The 24,163-nt window shown below is 41.3% G+C and overlaps 1 protein-coding gene across 3 annotated transcripts in view; it reads right to left on the bottom strand.

Moving 5' to 3' along the window:
- Window positions 1–24,163, bottom strand: part of LOC122552459 — a 64,168-nt gene that overhangs the window by 17,468 nt on the left and 22,537 nt on the right. For 2 of the 3 annotated variants that reach the window (XM_043695194.1, XM_043695193.1), the window contains exon 6: window positions 8,299–8,394. The exons of the other annotated variant lie outside the window; for it this stretch is intronic. In XM_043695194.1, the coding sequence (XP_043551129.1) occupies window positions 8,299–8,394 (96 nt within the window). The remainder of the gene's footprint in view (window positions 1–8,298; window positions 8,395–24,163) is intronic. 3 annotated transcript variants of the gene reach the window in all.

Genomic DNA, 24,163 nt, shown 5'->3' with positions numbered 1-24,163 from the left:
TTTTTTTTAATTTTTTTTTTCTTCTTTTTTTCTTTCTTTGGTAGTGCTTATTTTATCCCCAGCACCCATGGTGGATGTAGGGGTACTCCTGTTTTTTTTTCTTTCTTTTTTTTTCCCCCACACTACCACCTAAGTGCAGTAGTGCTTATTTTATCCCCAGCACCCATGGTTTGTGTGTGCAGGTGTGAGACACAGTGGAAGACACAAAGTGCACCAATCTTTATTCAAATTCCACCACCAGGAAGATAGGAAAACACCCGGGTGGCCAGTGACAAGCACTGCCCTTCACATCAAGGGACAGTGCTGTGTGATCAAAACAGTGAAGGGGAGGGTAGGGACTAAATCAAAATAGAATTGGAGAGAGAAATGATGCACTCCACTCCCTGCGGCGCCCACCTCTCCCTGAACAACTCCAGGCTGTTGGTCGACACCGCGTGCTCCTTCTCCAAGGACACCCGGGCTCTAACATAACCGCGGAAGAGGGGCAGGCAAGTGGTATCTCTTTATTGGCTGTGGGCATCATTAGTAAGGCCAGCATTTATTACTCATCTCTAATTGCCTTTAAGAAGATGGTGGTGAGCTGTATTGCTATACTGCGGCAGCATGTGTGGTGTTGACGCATTCAAGTGCTGGTAAGGAGGGATTTCCATGTTTTTGACTCATGGTACAGATCTGAGTTGTTGTGTACAATCTCGCTGTCACTGGTTTTCTACATTACAACAGTAACTACATTTCAAAAATACTTAAATGCAATATCTTGAGGTTGTGAATGCAATAGTAAATAATTTTTTTTCTTGACTCTTGGAAATGTAATGTGTACAGGATGCATCTTATGGCACTTATCTTACTTTTTGTTTAGCATTCATTCACTTTGATCTTACTTGGAGGCCACCAGCCTCTGTATGCTTCATGTTGCTTTCTTAGTGCACTCACTGACTTCAGCACTGACTTATAGACTGCCAGCATCTGTCTACTTTTCATTGCGTTCTGAGCTTACTCACTGACTTCAGCAGACTTTTGCATTGCTTTCTTAACATACACTCATTGACTTCAGCACTAAGTTACAGGCTGCCAGCCTCTCTCTGGGTCACAGTGCTTTTTCAGTGTACATGGTCTTGCATGTTCAGAAACAGTTTGCCAATCTCTGTGGTTTACACAGCTTCTGAATGCAAAGGAAAAGGCAAACAGTTTGTCACAGTGGGAAGCACTGAACAGTCAAGGGCCAGCAAAGGTCCACCAAGTAGCTTGTAACAGCTATGAAAAGGGATTAGGAAAGGGAACTTGCCAGGGACATCAAGATCAATGAGAAGACATTTTATAGTTACTTAAAGGAAAATGGGTATTCAGAAGCTAAGTTGGTCCACTAAAGAGTCAAAGTGGGGACAATGTCAAGGACTATGGGGAAATGTCATACGCGCTGAATAATTACTTTGCCTCTGCATTTACCATAGAACAGGAAGAGAGCTTGTCAGAAGCCCTGAAGAAATTAATAGTAGATCAGGAACAGGAACTGAATAAAACAAATGCAAGTAAAACATTGATAATGAGGAAACTAATGGAATTAAATAGTGACAAATTCCAAGACCTGATAGTTTTGATCTAAGTGTGTTAAAAGAAATAGGGAGCACATTGAAGTTGCCCTAATTATAATCTTTTAGAGTTGCCTTGATACTGCAGCCATCCTCTGGATTGGAAAATTGCATGTGTCACTCTGCTGTTTAAGAAAGGTGAAAAAGGTAAGTCAAGGAACCATAGATCAGTTAACCTAACATCTGTGGCAGGGAAGTTGTTGGAGTCTATAATTAAAAATTGGGTAACTGAAAACCTTGAAAATTCCCGTTAGTCAGGGAGAGCCAGCATGGATTTGTGACAGGTAGGTCATGCCCGACCAACCTCATTGAATCTTTTGGAGAGATGAGTAGGTAGTGGGCAGGGGAATTTCTATGGATGTTGTTTTTATAGACTTCCAGAAGGCATCTGATGAAGTCTCACACAAGAGGCAGTTAACTAAGGTAGAAGCCCACAGACTGAGGGTAAGTTACTGACTTGGCTAGGAAATTTCGTTGAGTGGCAGGTGATAGGAAGTAGTGATAATCAGGAGGTAGTCAAATTGGCAGGATGTGTTAAGTGGTGTTCCACAAAGATCTGCGTTAGGGCCTCAATTATTCATATTATTAATAACTTGGAGAATGGCACAGAAAGTCGTATATCTAAATTTGTTGATGATGCAAAGTTAAATGGCAATTTAGACAGTGTAGATAGTAGCACAAAATTACAAAGGGATATTGTTAGACTAAATGAATGGACAAGATTGTGGCAGATAGAGTCCAATGTAAGCAAGTATGATGTTATCTATTTTAAACCAAAAAAGGCTAGATCAGTGTACTTCCTAGATGGTATGAAGTTAAATACAGTGAATATCTAAAGAGACTTGGGGGGTCAGGTACATAGGTCTTTAAAGTAACAGGAACAGATGCAGAAAATAATCAAGAAATCTAATGGAATGCTGGTCTTTGTATCAAGAGGATTGCAGCACAAGGATGTAGAAGATATGCTGCGGTTGTACAATACTCTGGCTAGACCTCACTTGAAGTACTGTGTGCAAATCTGGACACCTGTAGCGTATGAATCCAAAACTTATAACTCCAAAACAGATCATTAGAAGTCAACTGGGCTTGGTAAGAAGCAACTGAATGAGAATGGAAAATTATGCAATAACAGGCTGTTTTGCAAGAAGAAAAACATAGCATGAAAACAGTTTGTTTTTTTTATCAACTTTTTTTGATCACCAAATGCAGAGGAATCTTTGGAAAAGTACTCAGAAGAGGTAATTTGGCATGTAATATTAAAGCATGCAGTATACTATTCATATCAGAGACTTTTCACAGTTTGTTGGACTTCACCATTGGAACAGATGGTGCCATGGAATTGAGATCGCAATCCAAATGTCAGCCATCGCTGAGGGGACTTTGACGTGTACAAAGGCATGAGACTCACTAATAGATTCACTCATTCGTTTGCGTATATTTGAAGTAGTTTAAGGTAGTAAATTTGCTTTACATCAAAGCACATGTGTTTTCTTGTACTCATTTTGATCAGACCTTAAAGAACCAGTTTAAGCACTTTAGTCTAACGTTACAACAATACATTTTAGGAATGATACAGCGGCTTTGGAGGGAGTACAAAGTAATTTACAAGAATTAAATCTGGACTTTGGATGTAAAGTCATGAAGAAAGATTATACAAATTAGGTCTGTCTTAGAATCACAGAATATAATCCCTACAATGTGGAAGCAAGTCATTTGGCCCACTGAATTACTACCAACCTTCTGAAGATCATCCCACCCAGACCCAGACCCCTCCCCCCTCATTCCTGTAACTCTCCATTTCCAGTGGCTAATCCACCTAGCCTGCACATCCCTGGACACTATGAAGCAATTTAGCATGGTCAATCCACCTAACCTGCACATCTTTGGATTACGGGAGAAAACTGGAACACCAAGAGGAAGCCCATGCAGATACGGGGAAGAATGTACAAATTCCACACAGTCACCTGAGGATGGAATTGAACCCATGTCCCTGGCTCTGTGAGGTAGCAATACTAACCACTAAGCCACCCTTGTTTAGGAGTTAGAAGGTTAAGGGATGATCTGATTGAAGTCTTCAAAACATTAATAGGAAAGGACAGGGTAGATAAAGATAAACTATTTTCACTGGTTGGGGATTCTAAAATAAGGGGCATTGTCTGAGAATTAGGGTTAGGCCATTCAGAAGAGATATTAGGAACCACTTTTCCACAGAAAGGGTGGTAGCTGTTTGGAACTCACGTTCACAAATGTCAGTGAATGCTGGAATTGTTGTTAGTTTTAAATCTGCTGAAAAAAAAAGTGTTAAGCAAAGCTTTAAGAGATAAGGACCAAAGGCAGATGTGTGGAGTTTGATCACAGATCAGCCACAATCTCATTAATAGCAGAACAGGCTCAAGGGGCTGAATGGCCTATCCCTGTTCCTATGACCAACAGGATGTGCCAGCAGTTTAAGTGACAAATACACTGCACGTGCTTAAAGCCATTGGCCATATGTGAAAGTCAAGAGAAGCAGTCCTCAGCGTGGCGAAGGGTGTTCGTGGGTTAGTCCGGGCTCTTGTGATTCTAGTCCAGGGGTTAGCCACAGTTGGGTGCTTAGCATTACCTTATTCCAAGAGTTTGTGTCCTTGTAGTCCATGGTATTGGACTATGGACAGTCCTGAAGGTAAAGTTCAATCAGTCTGGAATTATAGACGGGCTAGTCAAATAACTATGGATCTTTTGCTTTAGGGACACAGAGGAGGATTTTTCCTGCAATGAGACAATGGGAGAGATTGAGTATGATGGACATAGATTGAGGAGTAGTTAGTGGAGATGAGGAGCAGGAGGATTGAATGGATGTCCCCATTCAGTGAGTAGGGAAGTGCACAAACAGGAAGTGTCAGTCATTTGGAAGGATGAGGTGGGTGAAAGCCATTAAGTCGGCATTATGCATGCAACAGTGAGATCTGTGGTCAGTGAACCTTGGCAGGAAGTGTATGCAATGCCAGAGTTAGACTGCATTGTGGCGCTGTGGATGTTACGTGAAGGAAGAAGATAATAGCATTAGCACTTGTGGAGGACAGGAGATAATGACCCTCTTTGTGTATTCAGGCCATTCCTTTTCACTTGGGAAGCAGTACTGACTGCATTTTGGGTCCAGGTTGGCTTCGTTTGGTGGTGTGGCCTCCTGTAATGGTCCGCAAATAAAAATGATTGCTCTCCCTTCTACTGCACCATCCACCAAGGGCTCAAGGTCCTTTTATATGAAGCAGGAAGGGAACTCTGCTTTCCTCTCCCCTGGGTCATGTCCTTGGAGATAATGATCAAACAGCACAGTGTGAGCAGTCATTCCTGACTTGTAGCTTCTGAAATATCATGCAGCAGGGCTGTAAGCATGGGTGTTACTGGCCTGGACATCGGAAGGTTCCCAGCAATGGTTACAATCTTGCCTCTCCGGCTGTACAATTCTTAAGAGCCCAGCTGCATAATCAATAAGATGAAGAGCAATAGAGAAAAGCCTTGGCAGACCCGGCACTGAATCTCTTAAAAAAAACACGGAAAATTTCCGCATGCTGTTCCTCAGATTATTGGGGAGCATCGATGACACATCTGTCCATTTTGAAATCCAGAGCTATTCTAATTCCCCACCCAAAATGGTATGCTATCATCAGAATGGGTGATGTTTAATGCAGTCTCCAACATTAACCTTTTCAGAACCATTAACCCATACAACACTTCCATCCAAATAATTTTTCAACACTTTGCATTTATATATTCACATGTCTAATTAAATTTACAGCTATCCATCTTGCTCCAAGTCTCTAACTTCATAATTTTAGATAGTCAGGAGGCTTTGTAGGTCTTTGGTTCAGTTCTGATCTTGATCTTATATGGTCCGTAAACTGTTTTTCCATTGAAGAACATTTTATCTCTTGGATCCCCTCTGTGGAGGATGTTATTCCTACTTAACCATTACCTTCTCTTAAGCAGGAATCATCTTGGTTCTCTTTGCACTGGAATTCTAGCTTGCTTTAGGAATTCTAAAACTGCAGTTCAGTGCCAGTGCAGAGAGGCAGACCTTGTGCCAGATTGCACCTGTAGCCTTAACTCTAGTTTCAAGGTCAGTAGGCTTGCCTTGCAGGGAACCCAGTCAATCCAAAAGGAAAATCTGACCTTCTGAGGCACTTTATGCCGGTTGATTTTGCAGGACCAGGACATGTCCTGTCTCTACCTTCTGACTTGGAATGAAAGTAAGGATCTAGATTACTATTTGCACTCCAAACCTGCTGCACCATGAGAAATAAACAAAATTGACAATTACTCTGGTGAGGTCAGTGAAGTAATAGAAAGTGTTGTTGACAGTCCTAGGCAGAAGTGGGTACTGCGGATGCTGGAGATTACAGTCAAGATTAGAATGGTGCTGGAAAAGCACAGCAAGTCAGGCAGCATCCGAGAAGCAGAAAAATCAAAAGCCCTTCATCAGGAACTATTGACAGTGCTGTCAAGCAGCAGTTACTCACAATAACTCACAAAGATTCTCACTTTGGGTTCCACCAGAAATCCTCAGCTTCAGAACTTTAGATGAGAGGATATCATCCTGAAACATTTGCCCAATGTCTCTGGCCAGATAAAAATTATGACTTAACTTTCTCCAATTTTTCTGTCTGATCTTCCAATATAGGATTCTCCCACCCTCAGTCAGCACAGGAATCCTCAGAGGGAGCAGCTGAGAATATCCACACAGAAACTATACCCCTTTTTGGCGTTTTCTCACAGGCAAGTTCAAAATTCCCAGATTTTAACCGAGTAGTTGTGGGATTGTATGAATGAAATGCATAGGTTTGTAAATGGATGACAGAGTATGGTATGTGAAGTAAGTAGCTAGGGTACAAGGTAGTAATGTGGAGGTGTGTTGGTTGGTAGGTTGGTCAAGTATCAGGTGAGGAGAGTGGCTGATGGGTAAGTGAAAAAGTTGTAGGTTGGGTGGCAGGGCAGTAGACTAGTAAGGTCATGTCAAGGTGGAGTTGGGTTAGTTTAGGGTTAGGATTGGGGGGGGATAGTCAGGTTTGTGGAAGGGTCAAGCAGGAGTCAGGGATTAATGGTCCGAGATTAATGTCAGGAGGGAGTCAGAATATTGGGAGTTTCAGAGAAGTTGAGCGAGTCATGGGGGAGTCACGAACAATCAATGGTGAAGGGTCAGCTGTTTGAACATCCAAAAGTTAAACGGTGTTTTCATCTCTAAGACATTTCCTGGCTAAGTACCCAGATAAGTAGCTCAGATCTCTACCAACTCAAAGTTGGAGATAAATGGGCAGGTCTTGGGGAGCTGTCCAAAGAAGGTTTAAACCACTCAAGAAATTTCAATAGAGTCAGCGCATAAGGATGTCCAAGAGATCCAGCTGCACATCGGTGGGGTTACATCCTGTCTCCAGATATCTGCACACTAACTGATATAGATATGTATTCTATTTTTCTTCACAGATGCTTCCTGATCTGCTGAGTATTTCTAATGTTTTCTGCTATTGTTTTAGAATTTCCACATCAGCAATAGTTTGCTTTTGTCTTATTCCTAGCTGCAAACATGGACAAAAGAAAACTGATGAGAATGGAGGTTAGAGTAGAATAGAATAGTATCCTTATAGTATGGAAACAGGCCATCGGCCCAACAAGTCCACATCGACCCTCTGAAGGGCATCCCACCCAAAACCATCTCCCTAACTTATCCTAAGATGAGCTGAGTCATTGCCCTTGACATCAAATAGCATTTGAGCCAATTATTCCATTGAGGAGTACCTTAAAACTGAACTGGTGGAAACCTCTCCATGGGCTGATGGTTTTTGATTGTTGGGGCCAATCATTTTAACATCAAGATACTACTGTCTTTGCCAGTTGCTTTATTTCTTGCTTCCTCATCTCTTTCATTTAGGTCAGAGGTGGTGATAATTTCTGACAATTGGACAGCATTCAGTTCCATTTACATTTCCTCAGAAGACAGCTGCCCATAAACACGTGCAGCAAGATTTGGACAATATCTGGCTTAGGGTAAGAAGCAAGTAATGCTTGTGTCACAAACATGCCAGATAATGAGTATTTTTCCAAGAAAGAGGTTTGATAGCACTATGATTATGTTACAGGGCTAGTAGTCCAAATACCTGACTTCATGAACCAAGGATGCACCAAAGGAGCTGTGTTGTAGGGAAGAAAACCTGCTGTCTTGATACAGTCTGGTCCATATGTGACTCTATTTTTGAGGCATCCTGCCTAATCTTAAAGTGTGTAATTATAAGACTTTTTGTCTTTTTAATTCTTTGACCACATCCTTGTGTTTGCTCCTCCTTGCAAAACTCCTAAGTTTCCAGTGTTATTGTTCATGTCTTCTTGCATATCATGTATCTAGGTGAGATACATTGTATAGATGTGTATTCTTGTTAGGTTGAGTAACAGTAACAACTCTCATAAGCACTTTGGTATACTCTGCCAGTATTCATTATACAATCTATGTTATATCTACAGCCTAACAGTATAACAAACTCATAAGAACCATTGAAAGTTACACCAAATAAATTGATCCTATCCTGACTACAGTAAACTAAACAGAAAATATTCCTGAGTGTAGTCTTTCTATATCATAATTCCATTCTCCACAACCACAAACACATTTCAAATTTAAAGCTTCTTTATCTTCTGACATTGGGAGTGATTTATGTTGGACTGTAATTGTTTTTCACACCTGTAAATATCTCTTCAAATGACTCATAATGTGGCATTCTGTTCAAAGTCTGGCCTCTTCGACGATTCATGCCCCATTCATTTCGAAAAGCAGGATCTGAAATGAAATATTTGATAACTGTACCATCAGGATTTGCTACACTTATCATGGTAAGAGATCAGTTTTCTCTTACAAATTGTACTCCATGACACTTCTTTTTTGCATTCTTCAGTACACTGAGATCATCAAATAGCAAACTTCTTGACCTTTATTAATACTTTGTCCAACTACTGAGGGGTCATCTCTTAGATCCCAAAATTTAAAAAAAGACAACTGTATGAGTATGGCTTTGTGAACCAACCGGCTCAGGTAAACTGAATGACTGGGCAAAGCATAACAAATGCAAGATAATATGGATAGATGTGAGGTTATCCACTATAGTAGGAAATACAGGAAGGCAGATTATTATTTGAATGGCTATAAATTGAGACACAAGAATGTGCACTTGGACTTGGGTGTCCTTGAAAAGCAGTTGCTGAAGGTAAGGACATATCTGCAGCAGGAGGTAAAGAAGACAAATAGTATGTCAGCCTTCACAGAGAGGATTCAAATATAGAAGAGGGGCATCTTGTTGCAAGTGTACAGCCTTGGAGAAACTTCTCCTGACATATTGTGTGCTGTTTTAGTCTCCTAATCAGAGGAAAGATGTTCTTGTTATAGAGAGAGTGCATTGAAGGTTTACCAGACTGATTCCTGAGATGGCAGAACTGATATCTAAGGGTAGGTTAAACCAGTTAGGATTATATTCACTGAATTTAAGAAGAACAAGGAGAGATTGCATATAAACCTATAAAATTCCAACCTATAAGAAGAGTAGACACTGGAAGGATGTTCCCAATGACTGGGGAGTCCATAATTAGGGATAACAGTCTAAGGGTAAACTATGACTGAGATGAAGAGAAATCTCTTCACCAATTGAGTATTGAACAAGTGGAATTCCCTAACACAGAAAGCAGTTGAGCAAAATATTAGGAGAAAGTGAGGACTGCAGATGCTGGAGATCAGAGTTGAGAGTGTGGTGCTGGAAAAGCACAGCAGGTCAGGCAGCATCCGAGGAACAGGAGAATCGATGTTTCATCTTGATGAAGGGCTTGTGCCTGAAACGTTGATTCTCCTTGCTCCTTGGGTGAGCAAGATATTGTTTGATTTCAGGAAAGAGTTGCAAATAGCGCTTTGGGCTGAAGAGATTAACGAATATGAGGGATAAGCAGGAACAGACTACTTAGTTGGATGTTGAGAGTGTAGTGCTGGAAAAACACAGTGGGTCAGGCAGCATCCGAGGAGCAGGAAAATTGACGTTTCGGGCAAAAGCCCTTCATCAGGAATGAGGCTGGGAGCCTTGGGGGTGGAGTCAGCCATGATCATTATGAATGGCAGAACAAACTTGAAGGGCCAAATGGATTACTCCTGCTTCTATTTACTGTTTCTACGCATGGTCACAGTGAACATATTTCTGACAATGATAAGCATTACACTAATTGCAGATAATTTAACATATCACATTTTATTACAATTCCATGTATAAACAACAATTTACCAAAGGAATTCAGAACTTTGTGTCCATGTTAATCCAAGTATTGGTTAATGATATGTGGAATGATTTCTGACTTCCCTTGATGGTTCTGCTGTCACACTGCAAGACAGAGAGATGCATTCTACTACCCAATTTATTAAACTGCTGCAGGATAACTTTACTCGCTCAGCTATCATCCAGCTTTTGTAGCTTTAATTGTTATTTAACTCATCATCATCAGACAGCCACCTGTGATGTCTTACTCTTTTCTCACTCCTTGGGTACCTCTTGGGCCCCAAACATCTGACCTTGACCGCTCTTATTTCTACATGTTTCCCATTAGTGACAGCGTTCAAAAACAGGTGAGATTCCATATGTGTGCTGAGAATGCCTGGTTCTACCTCACCACCACTTCTGTCGACTCCTCGCTGGTCATCTACTCCATCCTTCTATCTGAAGGTGAAGCAGACTGTTCACCAACTTGGAGCCTTTTGACTTTGAGATGAGCTTCCAATCACAAATCCAGAATCAAAAAAAAAATGCAGATGTAAATTCAGTGCTGTCTGGTGAAGCCTTGTGTGGGATCCATGTGATGTCACACCTGTAGAATGTCAGGGAAACCTCAGACAAGGAGAAGGAGAGAGTGGAACAGAAGAAATAATAAGCTATCTCACCATCTCAGCACAAAGCCACCTCTTGCAGACATTTTCTAATGTTTTGTCTTTCTAGGAATAGACAAAACAAAGTGTTAACCTTGGTACGTGTGTGCTAATGGGAGAAGAGGTGCTAGTGGAACAAGTACGCTGGTGAACTGAAGTTTACATGTTATGAGGAATGGTCACTCAACCCAAAACATTAACTCTGATTTCTCTCCACAGTTGCTGCCAGACCTGCTGAGCTTTTCCAGCAAGCTCTGTTTTTGTCTGCGTGTACCAGCTTTGGTTGAAGCACAAGTGCAATGTGAACCTCAAAACTGAAGAACCACACGCTAGTCAACCGTGAATTACAGACAAAAGGATTCTCTTGCTCTAAATATTTGAAGCCAATTAGTTAATAAGACAGTCAAAGGGAAGGACAACAGAAGGATCTCCAGCTGAGTGCTGCCAGCCAACAGCCAAATGGAAACAGGACAACAGGATTTCAGCCAATCTGCAAGAGCCAAGAACCTCAAAATCAATCATTCAATTATCACTGTTTCATAATCTGCTCTTCATGAATGACAGAGGGAGAGTAATCTCTTTTAGATTCTTTTGGATTCTTTTCTTATTCCTAGTCTTTGTGTATATGTTATTTATTAATTCCTTTTTTGTTTAGTAACTCTTTTGTCAATGCAAGAAAGCCTCCAGTTCTTTTCAAAATGCAGATTTATTTTGCTTGAGAAAGGAATCTACAAGATAATCACATTGTGACCAACCCAGGGAGGATTGTCAAGAAGAGGAAACAAGGACTTTAAACTAGTGTCGGGGGGGGGAGGAGGGGAGGGAGACACACGACAGGAAGTATGATGGTAAATAAAAAGATAAGCACTAGGTAAGCATGTGTCGGAGAGTTTAAGTTCAAGGCAGACTATGAAGGAAGTAAAAAGGAAGGATAACTCAGGAGATGTAATTAGAGATGTTGGAAATCATGAAGGTAAGAAAGCTAGCATAAGGGCACTTTACCTGAATGCTTGTTGCATTCATAACAAGGTTGATGAGTTAACAGCACAAACCATCGAAAATTAATATGATTTAGTAGCCATTACAGAGACATGGTGACAGGATTGTCACGACTGGAAGTTAAATATCCAAGGGTATCAGACTATTCAGCAGGATAGACAGGAAGGTAAGGCAACATCCGAGGAGCAGGAACATCGACATTTCAAACAAAAATAATACGTGCAATTCTGGTCTCCTTCCTATTGGAAAGATGTGAAACTTGGAAGGGCTCAGAAAAGATTTACAAGGATGTTACCAGGGTTGGAGAATTTGAGCTATAGGGAGAGGTTGAATAGGCTGGGGCTGTTTTCCCTGGAGCGTCAAGAGGCTGAGGGGTAACCTTATAGAAGTTTATAAAATCATGAGGGGCATGGATAGGATAAATAGACAAAGTCTTTTCCCTAGGGTGAGGTACTCCAGAACTAGAGGGCATGGGTTTAGGGTGAGAGAGGAAAGATATACAAGAGACCTAAGGGGCAACTTTTTCACGCAGAGGGTTGTACGTATATGGAACGAGCTGCCAGAGGAAATGGTGGAGGCTGGTACAATTGCAACATTTAAAAGGCATCTGGATGGGTATATAAATAGGAAGGGTTTGGAGCTATATGGGCCGGGTGCTGGCAGGTGGGGCTAGATTGGGTTGGGATATCTGGTCGGTACGGACAAGTTAGACCAAAGAGTGTGTTGCACATCTCCATGACTGTAAAAGCCCTTCATCAAGCTTTTGCCCAAAATGTTGATTTTCCTGCTCCTTGGATGCTGCCTGACCTGCTGTGCTTTTCCAGCACCACTCTCATCTCCAGAATTTGTAGTACTTACTTTTGCCTAGGAAGGTAAGGGGGGTGAAGCAGCTTTGATATTCAAGGACAACACCAGGGCGGTGTTGAGAGATGATATAGGTTCTTTGGAGAATAAGGTTAAATCCATTTGGGTGGAAATTAGAAATTCTAAGAAGAAAAAGTCACTTATAGGCGTAGTCTATAGGTCACCAAATAATATCACATTGGGGCTGACAATAAACAAATAAATAACTAATGCCTGTAAAAATGGAACAGCAATTATCATGGGGGATTTTAATCTACAAGTCGATTGGTCGAACCAGCTCGGTCAGGGTGGCCTTGAGGAGGAGTTCTATTCCTAATGAAGGGCTTTTGCCCGAAACGTCGATTTTCCTGCTCCTTGGATGCTGCCTAACCTGCTGAGCTTTTCCAGCACCACTCTAATCTAGACTCTGGTTTCCAGCATCTGCAGTCCTTGTTTTTACCTTGAGGAGGAGTTTGTTGAGTGTATCCATGGTAGTTTTCTTGAATGGTATGTAATGAACCGCTGAGGGTGCAAGCTATCCTAGATTGGTCCTGTGTAATGAGACAGGAATAATTAATGACCACATAGTTAAGGGCCATCTTGGAAGGAACGATCACAGTATGGTTGAATTTAGAATACAGATGCAGAGTTTGAAGATAAAATCCAATACCAGGGTCCTGTGCTTAAATAAGGGAGACTACAATAGAATGAGGAAGGACTTGGCTAAAGTAGTCTGGAAACAAACATTTTATGGTGGGACAGTTGACGAGCAGTGGAGGACTTTCAAAGCGCTCAGCAAAAGTAGATTCCAATGAAAAGGAAGGACTGTAAGAAAAGGGGTAATCTGCCATGGGTGTCTAAGGAAACAAGGGAGGCTATCAAATTAAAAGAGAAGGCATACAATGTGACCAAAAATAGCATGAAACTAGAAGATTGGGAAAACTTTAAAGGTCAACAGAAAGCCACAAAAAGAGGTAGAGCAAAGTAAGATAGAACATGAGAAAAAACTAGCACAGAATATAAAGATAGATAACGAAAGTTTCCATAAATACATAAAAAGAAAAAGAGTGGCTAAAGTAAATGTTGGTCCTTTAAAGGATGAGAAGGGGTATTTAGTTATTGGATATGATGAAATGGCTGAGGCTTTGAACATGTATTTTGTATCGGTCTTCACAGTGGAGGACACTAATAACATGCCAGTAATTGACAAAGAGATGAAGGTAGGTGAGGACCTGGAAACAATTATTATTATGGAAGAGGTAGTATTGGGTAAACTAATAGAGCTAAGGATAGACAAGTCTCCTGGCCCTGATGGAATGCATCCCAGGGTGCTAAAAGAAATGGCAGGTGAAATAGCAAGTGCACTGGTGGTAATTTTCCAAAATTCATTGGACTCTGGAACAGTCCCAGCAGATTGGAAAACAGCAAGTGTGACGCCATTGTTTAAAAAGGAAGGTAGACAAAAGATAGGGAGCTATAGACCAGTTAGCTGTAGTGGGGAAGACGCTTGAGTCTATTATCAAGGAAGAAATAGCAAGGCATCTCGATAGAAATCATCCTGTTGGGCAGACGCAGCATGGATTCATGAAGGGCAGGACATGTTTAACAACTCCTTTGGAATTCCTTGAAAACATTATGAGCAAGTTGGACAACAGGGACCCAGTGGATATGGTGTACCTAGATTTCCAAAAGGCCTTTGACACGGTGCCGCACAAGAGGCTCATGCATAAAATATAGATGCATGGCGTTATGGTGAAGTATTAGCATGGATAGAGGATTGGTTGCCTAACAGGAAGCAAAGAGTGGGGATAAATGAATGCTATTCTGGCTGGCAATTAGTGACTAGTAGTGTGCCTCAGGGATCAGTATTGGGTCTGCAATTATTCACAATATAGATGATTTGGAGTTGGGAACCATGTGTAGTGTGTCAAAGTTTGCAGATGACACGAAGACGAATGGCAGAGTAAAGTGTGCAGAGGACTGTGAAACTTTGCAGAGGAACACAGATACTTTGAGTGAGTGGCCAAAGGTCTGGCAGATGGAATACAATGTTGATAAATGTGAAGCCATCCATTTTGGTAATAGTATAAAGGATTATTATTTGATTAGTAAAATGTTGCAGCATGCTGCTATGCAGAGGGACCTGGGTATTATCGCGCATGAACCACAGAAGGTTGGTCTGCAGGTACAACAAGTCATTGGGAAGACAAATGGAATTTTGACTTTTGTTGCTAAAGGGATTGAGGTTAAAGGCAGGGAGGTTATATTGCAGCTGTAGAGGGTGCTGGTGAGGCCACACCTACTCTATGCAGTTCTGGTCTCCTTACTTGAGAAAGGATGTACTGGCACTGGAGGGGTTGCAGAGGAGGTTCACTCGGTTGTTTCCGGAGTTGAGGGGGTTGGCTAATGAGGAGAGACTGAGTAGACTGGGGTTGTATTTATTGGAATTCTGAAGAATAAGGAGGGATCTTATAGAAACATAGAAAATTATAAAGGGAATAGCTAAGATAGAAGTAGAGAGGATTAGAGTGGTGCTGGAAAAGCACAGCAGTTCAGGCAGCATCTGAAGAGCAGGAAAATTGATGTTTTGGGCACGACGTTTCGGGCAAAAGCCCTTCATCAGGAATACAGGCAGATTGCCTGAAGAATGGAGAGATAAATCTCTCCACCCTTCAGGCACCCTTCAGATTGCTTTTGTGCAACTAATGTGGTTTTCAATCAGTTGACTCCTCATTCAAGTTGCTACTGAGTATGTCAGAATGTTTTACGTAAGACCCATTTGACATATCATTCAGAGTCAAGATCTCTGAAACAATGTTCCATTTAGTTCCATCACTTTGCTCATTTTATGTCACTCTTTTGTTAATAATTTCCAAATGCTGCTTTCCATTTTACTTTGAACAGTTATTCTGGAGGAGCATCTATACACCTGCATATTAGGTTTCCATCAGGCCATTCTACATCCTAAACATCTCAGCCTCATGAAATAAAACATTACTTGTCTCCTGTCCCCTTTGTTTCTCTGAGATGTTGACCTTAGATTTTCCAGGATTTGATTAGTTTCTTTCCAGAATTACCTCATCCAAACCCCTCAATTTTGAAATCTCTAACAGGCTAACCAGGTAGTCACGGAGGGAACGGTCTTTGTGGAAGGCAGAAAGGGGTGGGGAAAGAAATATATCCCTGGTGGTGGGGAGCGTTTGGAGGTGGCGGAAATGTCGTCGGATGATTTGGTTTATGCAAAGATTGGTAGGGTGGAAGGTGAGCACCAAGGGGGTTCTGACGACATCCGATGACATTTCCGCCACCTCCAAACGTCCTACCTGCCTATCTTCCTTTCCACCTATCCACTCCACCCTCCTCTCTGATCTATCACCTTCATCCCCACCCCCATTCACCCATTGTACTCTTTGCTACCTCCTCCCTGACCTATCACCTCCCTCCCCCATTCACCTACTGTACTCTATGCTATTTTCTCCCCATCCCCACCCTCCTCTCATTTATCTCTCCACCCTTCAGGCTCTCTGCCTCTATTCCTGATGAAGGGCTTTTGTCCAAAACGTCGATTTTCCTGCTCCTTGGATGCTGCCTGAACTGCTGTGCTTTTCCAGCACCACTCTAATCCAGAATCTGGTTTCTAGCATCTGCAGTCATTGTTTTTACCGAGAAGTAGAGAGGATATTTCCACTGGCGGGTGAAATTAGGACAAGAGGACGTAGCCTCAAAATTAGAGGGAGCAGATTTAGGACTGAATTGAGAAGGAACTTCTTTACCCAGAGGGTTGTAAATCTATGGAATTCCTTGCCCAGTGAAGTTGGTGCTACTTCAGTAAACGTTTTTAAAGCTAAGATAGATTTTTTTTAACAATAAAAGAATTAAGAGATATGGTGAGAGCATGTTTAAGTGGATCTGAGTCCACGAAAAGATCAGCCATGATCTTGTTGAATGGTGGAGCAGGCTTGAAGGGACAGACAGGCTACTCCTCCTTCTAGTTCTTATGTCCTTAATTCTTTCCTCTTCACCCAGAATCTTAACAATTTGTGGTATCCATCTGGAACCAAAGTAACATGGGGAATCTCACCCAAAGCCTGACCATAACATCAAGAACATAATTGCTTAGATTAGTACAACCTTGGATCAATCTCCATCAAAGTCAAAGGTCCAAGTGCAATCTCGCATAATTACTTTTTGCACTGTTTCCAATGTGCTCAAGTGTGCAATTATCTTATCCAAAGAATTTTTAGAGTCAGATAAGGTACAGGCAGTGACCGCTTAATTACATACAAATTGGGATCTTCTGACTCAATTAACACTCTAATACCATGTTAATGCAAAATTGCAATGTTCCCAACCCAGTGAGTAAAATCTTTCAAGTTGGTTTTTCAGAGCCACTGAAGTACTATGGTACATTGTATAGATCTATAAAGTAATTAGGCCTTCCACATCAACTCTTTGTGACATTTATTAACACATTATTTCTGCAGTAAATTTAACCTGCATGTCAAGTTTGCAACTAGAACCAGTGTCATCTGGATGATAGAATATTTGGAAGAGAAGCAGCATGTGTTCTTCTTCTTGAGTCACAATCAGCCTCACAACAGCAGACGTTGTGCCTGTTATCGGATAGTAGGAATTGCTCATAAAAAGCTTTGACTGGTAAACATCATATCCTTCTGCAATGTCTTCAACAGAAGTTTCTCACAATCTTCAGCAGTTGTGGATTTATGAATTTTTCCCTTTTTTATATACAGTTCATTTATGCAGCTCAGTTGGCATCTGTTACGGACAAGGGAGAAGATATGAATCTAATTATGTTAATTTTTCTCCTCTTTTGTCCACAGCAGATGTGTTTGTAATTTTTCTTTTCCTTCTCTCTTTTAAAGTAGGCTATGGCATGTTTCCCTAAATCTCTGTTTGTGAAGTACATTTGTTAAATGACATACAACAAACTCACTTTATGGTTAAAATGAAAGGCAGCATTCAAGCAGTCAAATACTTTTGAAGCACATGCATGAAAATAGACAAACAAGGAAGAAAGAAGAGAAAAAGGAAAGGAAAGAGGTCACAATTAGGAATTGTTTAAAACATAAAGCTATGAACAATAATTCACTTTTTTTTTGGACTGAATCTTGAAATTCATGGCGAGCCTTTTCCATAGTCTGATCTTGAATAATCCTTTTTTGTAGTGGTTCGAGGTATAGCAGTGAGAATGGTTCACTTTAAAGGCACATGTAGGATTTCTTCCAGAAACCAGTTTTTGAGGAAGGCTCAGCCAACTATGGTCTTCTGTAGATAACATTTTGCAAGCAGTGAGATTAACAGAGGGCTGGCCCTTCCAAGACTAAAGGAAGGCAGATCAGAATTATATTTAAACTTGTTTATGGAATACAGAAGTTTCAATCATGTGACAGGGTTCTTGCATGAGCCACCTAAATTAGCAAGATTGTTTCAAAGTTTCTGGTTCTGATCATAGTTTGCTCAATTGAGGTGAATGGTGCCAAGTAGTGCCACTCCAGACAAAATGAGTTTAATTAGCCTACTTTATTCAGAAATAATTGGGAATCTATCTGGTCTGCTGTTTTTTTAGTGTTGATTGATAGCAAGGTGTTACAACTGAGGCTACAGAAGCGCACTGTTATTCTAGTCTCACTCCCCATGGGTCACAACATAAAATAAAAATACGTTTTTCTAGTTACCAGGGTGGCCTTCAATATTTTGTCTACATCTAGTTTTAAATAAAAAAATCTACTAATCAGGTTTCTTAATATATGCAATTACTGATTTATCAAAACAAAACCTACTCACTCATGATGCAACAACTGGTTAATACACAAAGTCAATAATGTAGGAGCATCAACTCTTATCTTTATATATGCCTCAAATATACACATACAAACACATGCACATGCACACTCTTCACATTAAAATCTCAGGTTCAGAGATGTCAAGTCTTGTTAAAGCCAAGGTGATGTACCACAATAGCACAAGAACAGAAATCACAAAAGATCAGACCTGCAGTGGTGTGCAGTTTTGGTTTCCACATTTGAGGGAGCATAATCTTGCATTAGGGATGGTGCATTGAAGATTCATAGAAGGATTCACCCATGATATGAGACTGATTTAAATGGATTTTACATTCTCCTAAGCTTTGAAAAATAAAAGGTGATCTCACTGAAACAAGTGACATTCTGAAGGGGCTTGACAGGGTGGAAACAAAGAGGCTTTTTCCCTTGGCTGGGAATCTAGAACATGGAACACAACCTCTAAATAAAGGTTCTGTTATTTAGGACTAAGATCAGAAGAAATTTCTTCAAGGGTTTGTGAATCTTTGGAATTCTCTATTTTAAAGGAATTTGTATGTTCCATTATTAAGTATATTTTTCTCTACAGCTCTGCAGGTCACACTGTCTATGTCAGATTTCAATATATTCAACACAAAAGCAAGGTATTTTGGATTGACAGCACCTGCAATATTTTGCTTTCATGTATAAATAAACAAAGTCTTTTCCCTGGGGTGGGGACCAGAACTAGAGGGCATAGGTTTAGGGTGAGAGGGGAAAGATATAAAAGAGACTTAAGGGGCAACTTTTTCACACAGAGGATGGTACGTGTATGGAATGAGCTGCCAGAGGAAGGGTGGACACTAGTACAATTGCAACATTTAAAAGGCATCTGGATGGGTATATGAATAGAAAGGGTTTGGTGGGATATGGGCCAGGTGCTGGCAGGTGGGACAAGATTGGGTTGGGATATCTGGTCGACATGCACGAGCTGGACCGAAGGGTCTATTTCTCTATGACTCTATTTTGAGTAAATTTGAGTCAAGATAGACAGCATTTTGATCTCTCAATGAAGCAAGGTATAGGAAGTGAGGCATCCAATCAACCATGAACATATTAATTATACAATAAGCATGAGGCGTTTATGGTCTCCTCTTGTTCATATTTCTTATAAGAACAGAAGAATGCTCCTAAAATAAGTTTCTCACAATTAGAAAATAGGAACTTCAGCAATAGCATTGGTTAAGGACTTTGCAAATAAATGCACGCACGTGTTGCTTAGAAATAATATTAGATCTACACCTAAGATTGCCCAATTTTGAAAGTTTAGAAACTTGTGACTCATCTTCGACTGTACTTCACAGCTTTAAGTTTAGCACAAACAAAAGGTAACAAATGGCAGCATGATTTATTTTTGTCAGCACTACCTGTCAATAATGAGCTTTTTCATGTTTTACTCATCACCGAGTGGGTGTTATTCTACATAAGTGGCAAAGAGGCATACAGCTATAAGCAGTAAATATCTGCAAACACATTGTTCACTCGGTGTATGGAGGACATTGCTTTTATGGCTTCTTCACATATTAACATTTCAGAAGCTATGTACCTTTCTTTTCTTTATTACTAACGCTAATTTATACTATTACCATCTTTGTCTAACCTACTTTCTCATTGTCGCTTAAGCACACATCACCATCGTTGCCATTGCATGTTATCCTTCCTCCCACATCTGCAACAACTCATGCTCTTTTTCATATTCCAGCTCGTTTACTTTTTTTCTGTTTATGCAGTCTAATTTGATTTAAGGCTTCAGGTAGAAACATTTTTGCTGGATTTTCCAGAACGTCCATCACCACAGAATTCTTTGAATACTTTTAGTGAACCATTGAGGAGTGTAATTATCCTCTTAGTGATGAACTGTAAAAGAATTGGTACCTCAATTACAGCTCTGCAGAAAAAAGAACAACTGTGCATGGATGGAGGCTTTGGATGCAGCACTCTTTAATTAGGAAAGAGGACCAAGTTAACTTTTCCTTGCCTAGTCAACTTGGCATGTCTGAGATCAGATAATAAAGATCGAATGAACTTGGTATCTTCACAATATATTCAACACCAAATACCTTAAGAGCCACAGACAGTACTTAATTTGATTCCGTGGCAAAGGTCTGCAGAATAAATTATCTTTAACTTGTTGTTTTCTTCAGCATCTCCACAATGATAACCACCAACAGCTCAGTAAATAATGCACTATCTTCTGTAGTACTGAGCTACATAAATCACAGGCTGGAATTTTAAAAGGTGGTAGGATTAGGACATTGAACAGGCAGGATGTGAGAATTACAGTCCTGAAGATTATCTTGAGACATTGATGCTGATGGAACAGCATGCAATTTTCAAACAGCTGATGAAGGGAGACAATGGGGAATCTGTTCATCTCCAACTAATGCTCCCTTAAGCTCCTTAAGGAGTTTATTAGGAGCCTGTCAGATACAAAATTTAATTTTTCAATTTATTTCACCCAAAGGTCTGATAAATATTACTGCACAGCTGTTGAGTTCTGCACGGGCCAATCAACTTTCATTTGTCTTTGTAAGTTACGTATGCCTTCTGGGACCTGTTTCTGACAGTGCAAATGCTGAACTTTAATTTTCTTTCAAGCTGCCTTCCACCCACATCAAATAGTACTGAGTGGCCTGTTTTCTTCAGCAAGACTGCAAATCCCACAGCTTAGCTGCTACATGCTCTGCACTTCTAACTGGGTGCTGAGCTTGTTTCCTTGCAGACTGGCCAGCACTCTGAAGTTTGGAGCAGATTGTTGGGTTCCTGACCCCAATTTGAAAATGCAGCCCTGCATGTCTCAAGGTAATTTATCCTGCATTGAGAGTTACAATTCAACAATTAGACTAGCTGAAAATGGAAATCACAATGGGCTGAATCTCACACTTCTTTTGGCTAAGTGTCAGTTTTGTCAAGTTTTATAGAGAGTTTTTCTGTGTTTCTTACCTTTTTTTTACCAAATGCTCCTCACTAACAACCTACCCCACTTCAAGATGACCCTCTCATCTGTCCCCATTCTACCACTTGGTATACTCAGAATAAATTGCCGCTGTTGGGATTCCCAGTAATGGATCTGCGTCCCTGGTGCCATATGGAGGCCCTGATACCAGACCCTGCCAGCCTGGTGCAAAGTTGTCAACTGGTTCAATGCAGTTTTAGCCATCTGGAGGAAATCACAACATTGTAAGAAGATATTCTGCATTCTTCTGGCATAATTGCCACCATCTTCTCTCCAATACCCCACATTCATTCACTCTCTGCTCTTTCATCCACCTCCCATCAAGGGTCACACTCTAACACTTTGACTATTGCCTGCAAGATCTTCCCTCATTTGCTGTCACCAGTAACTCTACATATAGATCAGGGATAGTGGAGGGAATTTGTGCCTGACATCTGAAGAGGTAGGGGAGGCCCTAAATGAGTTTCTTGCTTCAGTATTCATTAGAGAGAGGGATCTTGTTGATAGTGAGAACACCATGGATGAGGTTAGTCGGCATGAACAGATTGATATTAAGAAAGTGAATGTGCTGAAAATTCTGGGAAGCATCAAGATAGATAATTCCCCTGGGCCGGACCAGATATATCCAAGGTTACTAAGGGAAGCAAGGAATGAGACTGCTGTGCCTCTCCACGGGAATAGTACCAGATGATTGGAAGGAGGTGAATGTTGTTCCTCTGTGCAAGAAAGGGACTAGGGATCTCCCTGGGAATTACAAACCAGTCAGGCCTATGTCTGTGGTGAGCAAGCTACTGTAAAGGATTCTGAGAGATAGGATTTATGAGTATTTGGAAAAACATAGTTTTATTAAAGATAGTCAGCATGGCTTTGTGAGAGACAGGTCATTCCTCTCAAGACTTATTGAGTTCTCGGAGGATGTGACAAAACACATTGATGAAGGTAGAACAGTGGATGTGGTGCATATGGATTTCAGTAAGGCATTTAAACAAAGAACAAAGAAAATTTACAGCCCAGGAACAGGCCCTTCGGCCCTCCAAGCCTGAGTCGATCCAAATGTACTGTCTAATCCTGTGGGTCAATTCCTAGGCATCTGTATCTCTCTGCTCCCCACCTACTCATGCATCTGTCCAGACACATCTTAAATGAATCTACCGTGCCTGCCTCTACCACCTCTGCTGGCAACGCGTTCCAGATGCCCACCACCCTCTGTGTGAAGTACTTGCCGCGTGTATCCTCCTTAAACTTTTCACCTCTCGTTATTGAATCACTCACCCTGGGAAAAAGCTTATTGCTATCCACCCTGTCTATATCCTTCATGACTGTAAATCTCAATCAGGCCCCCCTCAATCTCCTTTTTTCTAATGAAAACAAACCTAACCTACTCAAACACTCTTCATAGTTAGCACCTTCCATACCAGGCAACATCCTTGTAAACCTTCTCTGCACCCTCTCCAAAACGTCCACATCCTTTTAGTAATATGGCGACCAGAACTGTATACAGTAGTCTAAATGCGGTCGAACCAATGTCTTGTACAATTTTAACATGACTTGCCAGCACTTATACTCAATACCCCGTCCAATGAAGGCAAGCATACTATATGCTTTCTTGACCACTCTAACCACCTGTGCAGCAACCTTCAGGGTACAATGAACCTGCACTCCCAGATCTCTCTGCCCATCAACTTTTCTGAAGGCTCTTCCATTCATTGTACAATTTGCTCTAGACTTAGTCTTGCCTAAATGCATCACCTCACATTTGTCTGGATTGAAAACCATCTGCCACTTGTCCGCCCAACTCTCCAGTCTACCTATATCCTCCTGTATTCTCTGACAGTCCCTTATGCTTTCTGCTACTCCACCAACCTTCGTGTTATCTGCAAACTAAGGTTCCCCACAGTAGGCTCATTCAGAAAGTTAGGAGCTATGGGATACAGGGAAATTTGGCTGTCCGGATACAGAATTGACTGGCCGAAAGAAGACAGCAAGTGGAAAGTATTCCGCCTGGAGGTCCGTGACCAGTGATATCACAGATCTGTTCTTGGGCCTCTGCTCTTTGTAGTTTTTATAAATGACTTGGATGAAGAAGTGGAAGGGTGGGTTAGAAAGTTTGCCGATGACACATGTTGGAGATAGTGTTGAGGGCTGTTGCAGGCTACAATAAGAGGGCGAGCTGGGCTGAGAAGTGGCAGTTGGAGTTCAACCTGGATAAATGCAAAGTGAATCATTCTGGAAGGTCGAATTTGAATGGCAAGGATTCTTGGCAGTGTGGAAGAACAGAGTCGAGAGTGTGGTGCTGGAAAAGCACAGCCGAGCAGGCATTAACCAAGGAGCAGGAGAGTCAACATTTTGGGCATAAGCCCTCCATCAGGAATCCTGATGAAGGGCGTATGCCTGAAACGTCGTCTCTCCTTCTTCTCCAATGCTGCCTGACCTGCTGTGCTTTTCCAGCACAACAGTCTCGAGCCTAGAGCCCAGTTACAAGTGGAGTTCTGCAGGGATCAGTTCTGGGTCCTCTGCTGTTTGTAATTTTTATTAATGACTTGGAAGAGGGAGTCAAAGGGTGGGTCAGTAAATTTGCAGATGATACGAAGATTGGTGGAGTTGTGGATAGTGAGGAGGGCTGTTGTTGGCTGCAAAGGGACTTAGATATGATGCAGAGCTGGGCTGAGGAGTGGCAGATGGAGTTCAAACCTGTCAAGTGAGACGTTGTCCACTTTGGAAGGACAAATGCGAATGCGGAATACAGGGTTTACGGTAGGTTTCTTAGTGAGGTGGAGGAGCAGAGGGATCTTGGGGTCTATGTTCATAGATCTTTGAAAGTTGCCACTCAGGTGGATAGAGCTTGTAAGAAGGCCTATGGTGTATTAGCGTTCATTAGCAGAGGGATTGAATTCAAGAATCGTGAAGTGATGTTGCAACTGTACAGGACTTTGGTTAAGCCACATTTGGAGTACTGTGTGCAGTTCTCGTCGCCTCACTTTAGGAAAGATGTGGAAGCTGTGGAGAGGGTGCAGAG

The sequence above is a fragment of the Chiloscyllium plagiosum genome, chromosome 8 (assembly GCF_004010195.1).
Source record: "Chiloscyllium plagiosum isolate BGI_BamShark_2017 chromosome 8, ASM401019v2, whole genome shotgun sequence".
NCBI classification, from domain to species: Eukaryota; Metazoa; Chordata; class Chondrichthyes; order Orectolobiformes; family Hemiscylliidae; genus Chiloscyllium; species Chiloscyllium plagiosum.
Note: the sequence above shows the minus strand (reverse complement) of the source record. Positions and strands in the feature narration are given on the sequence as shown.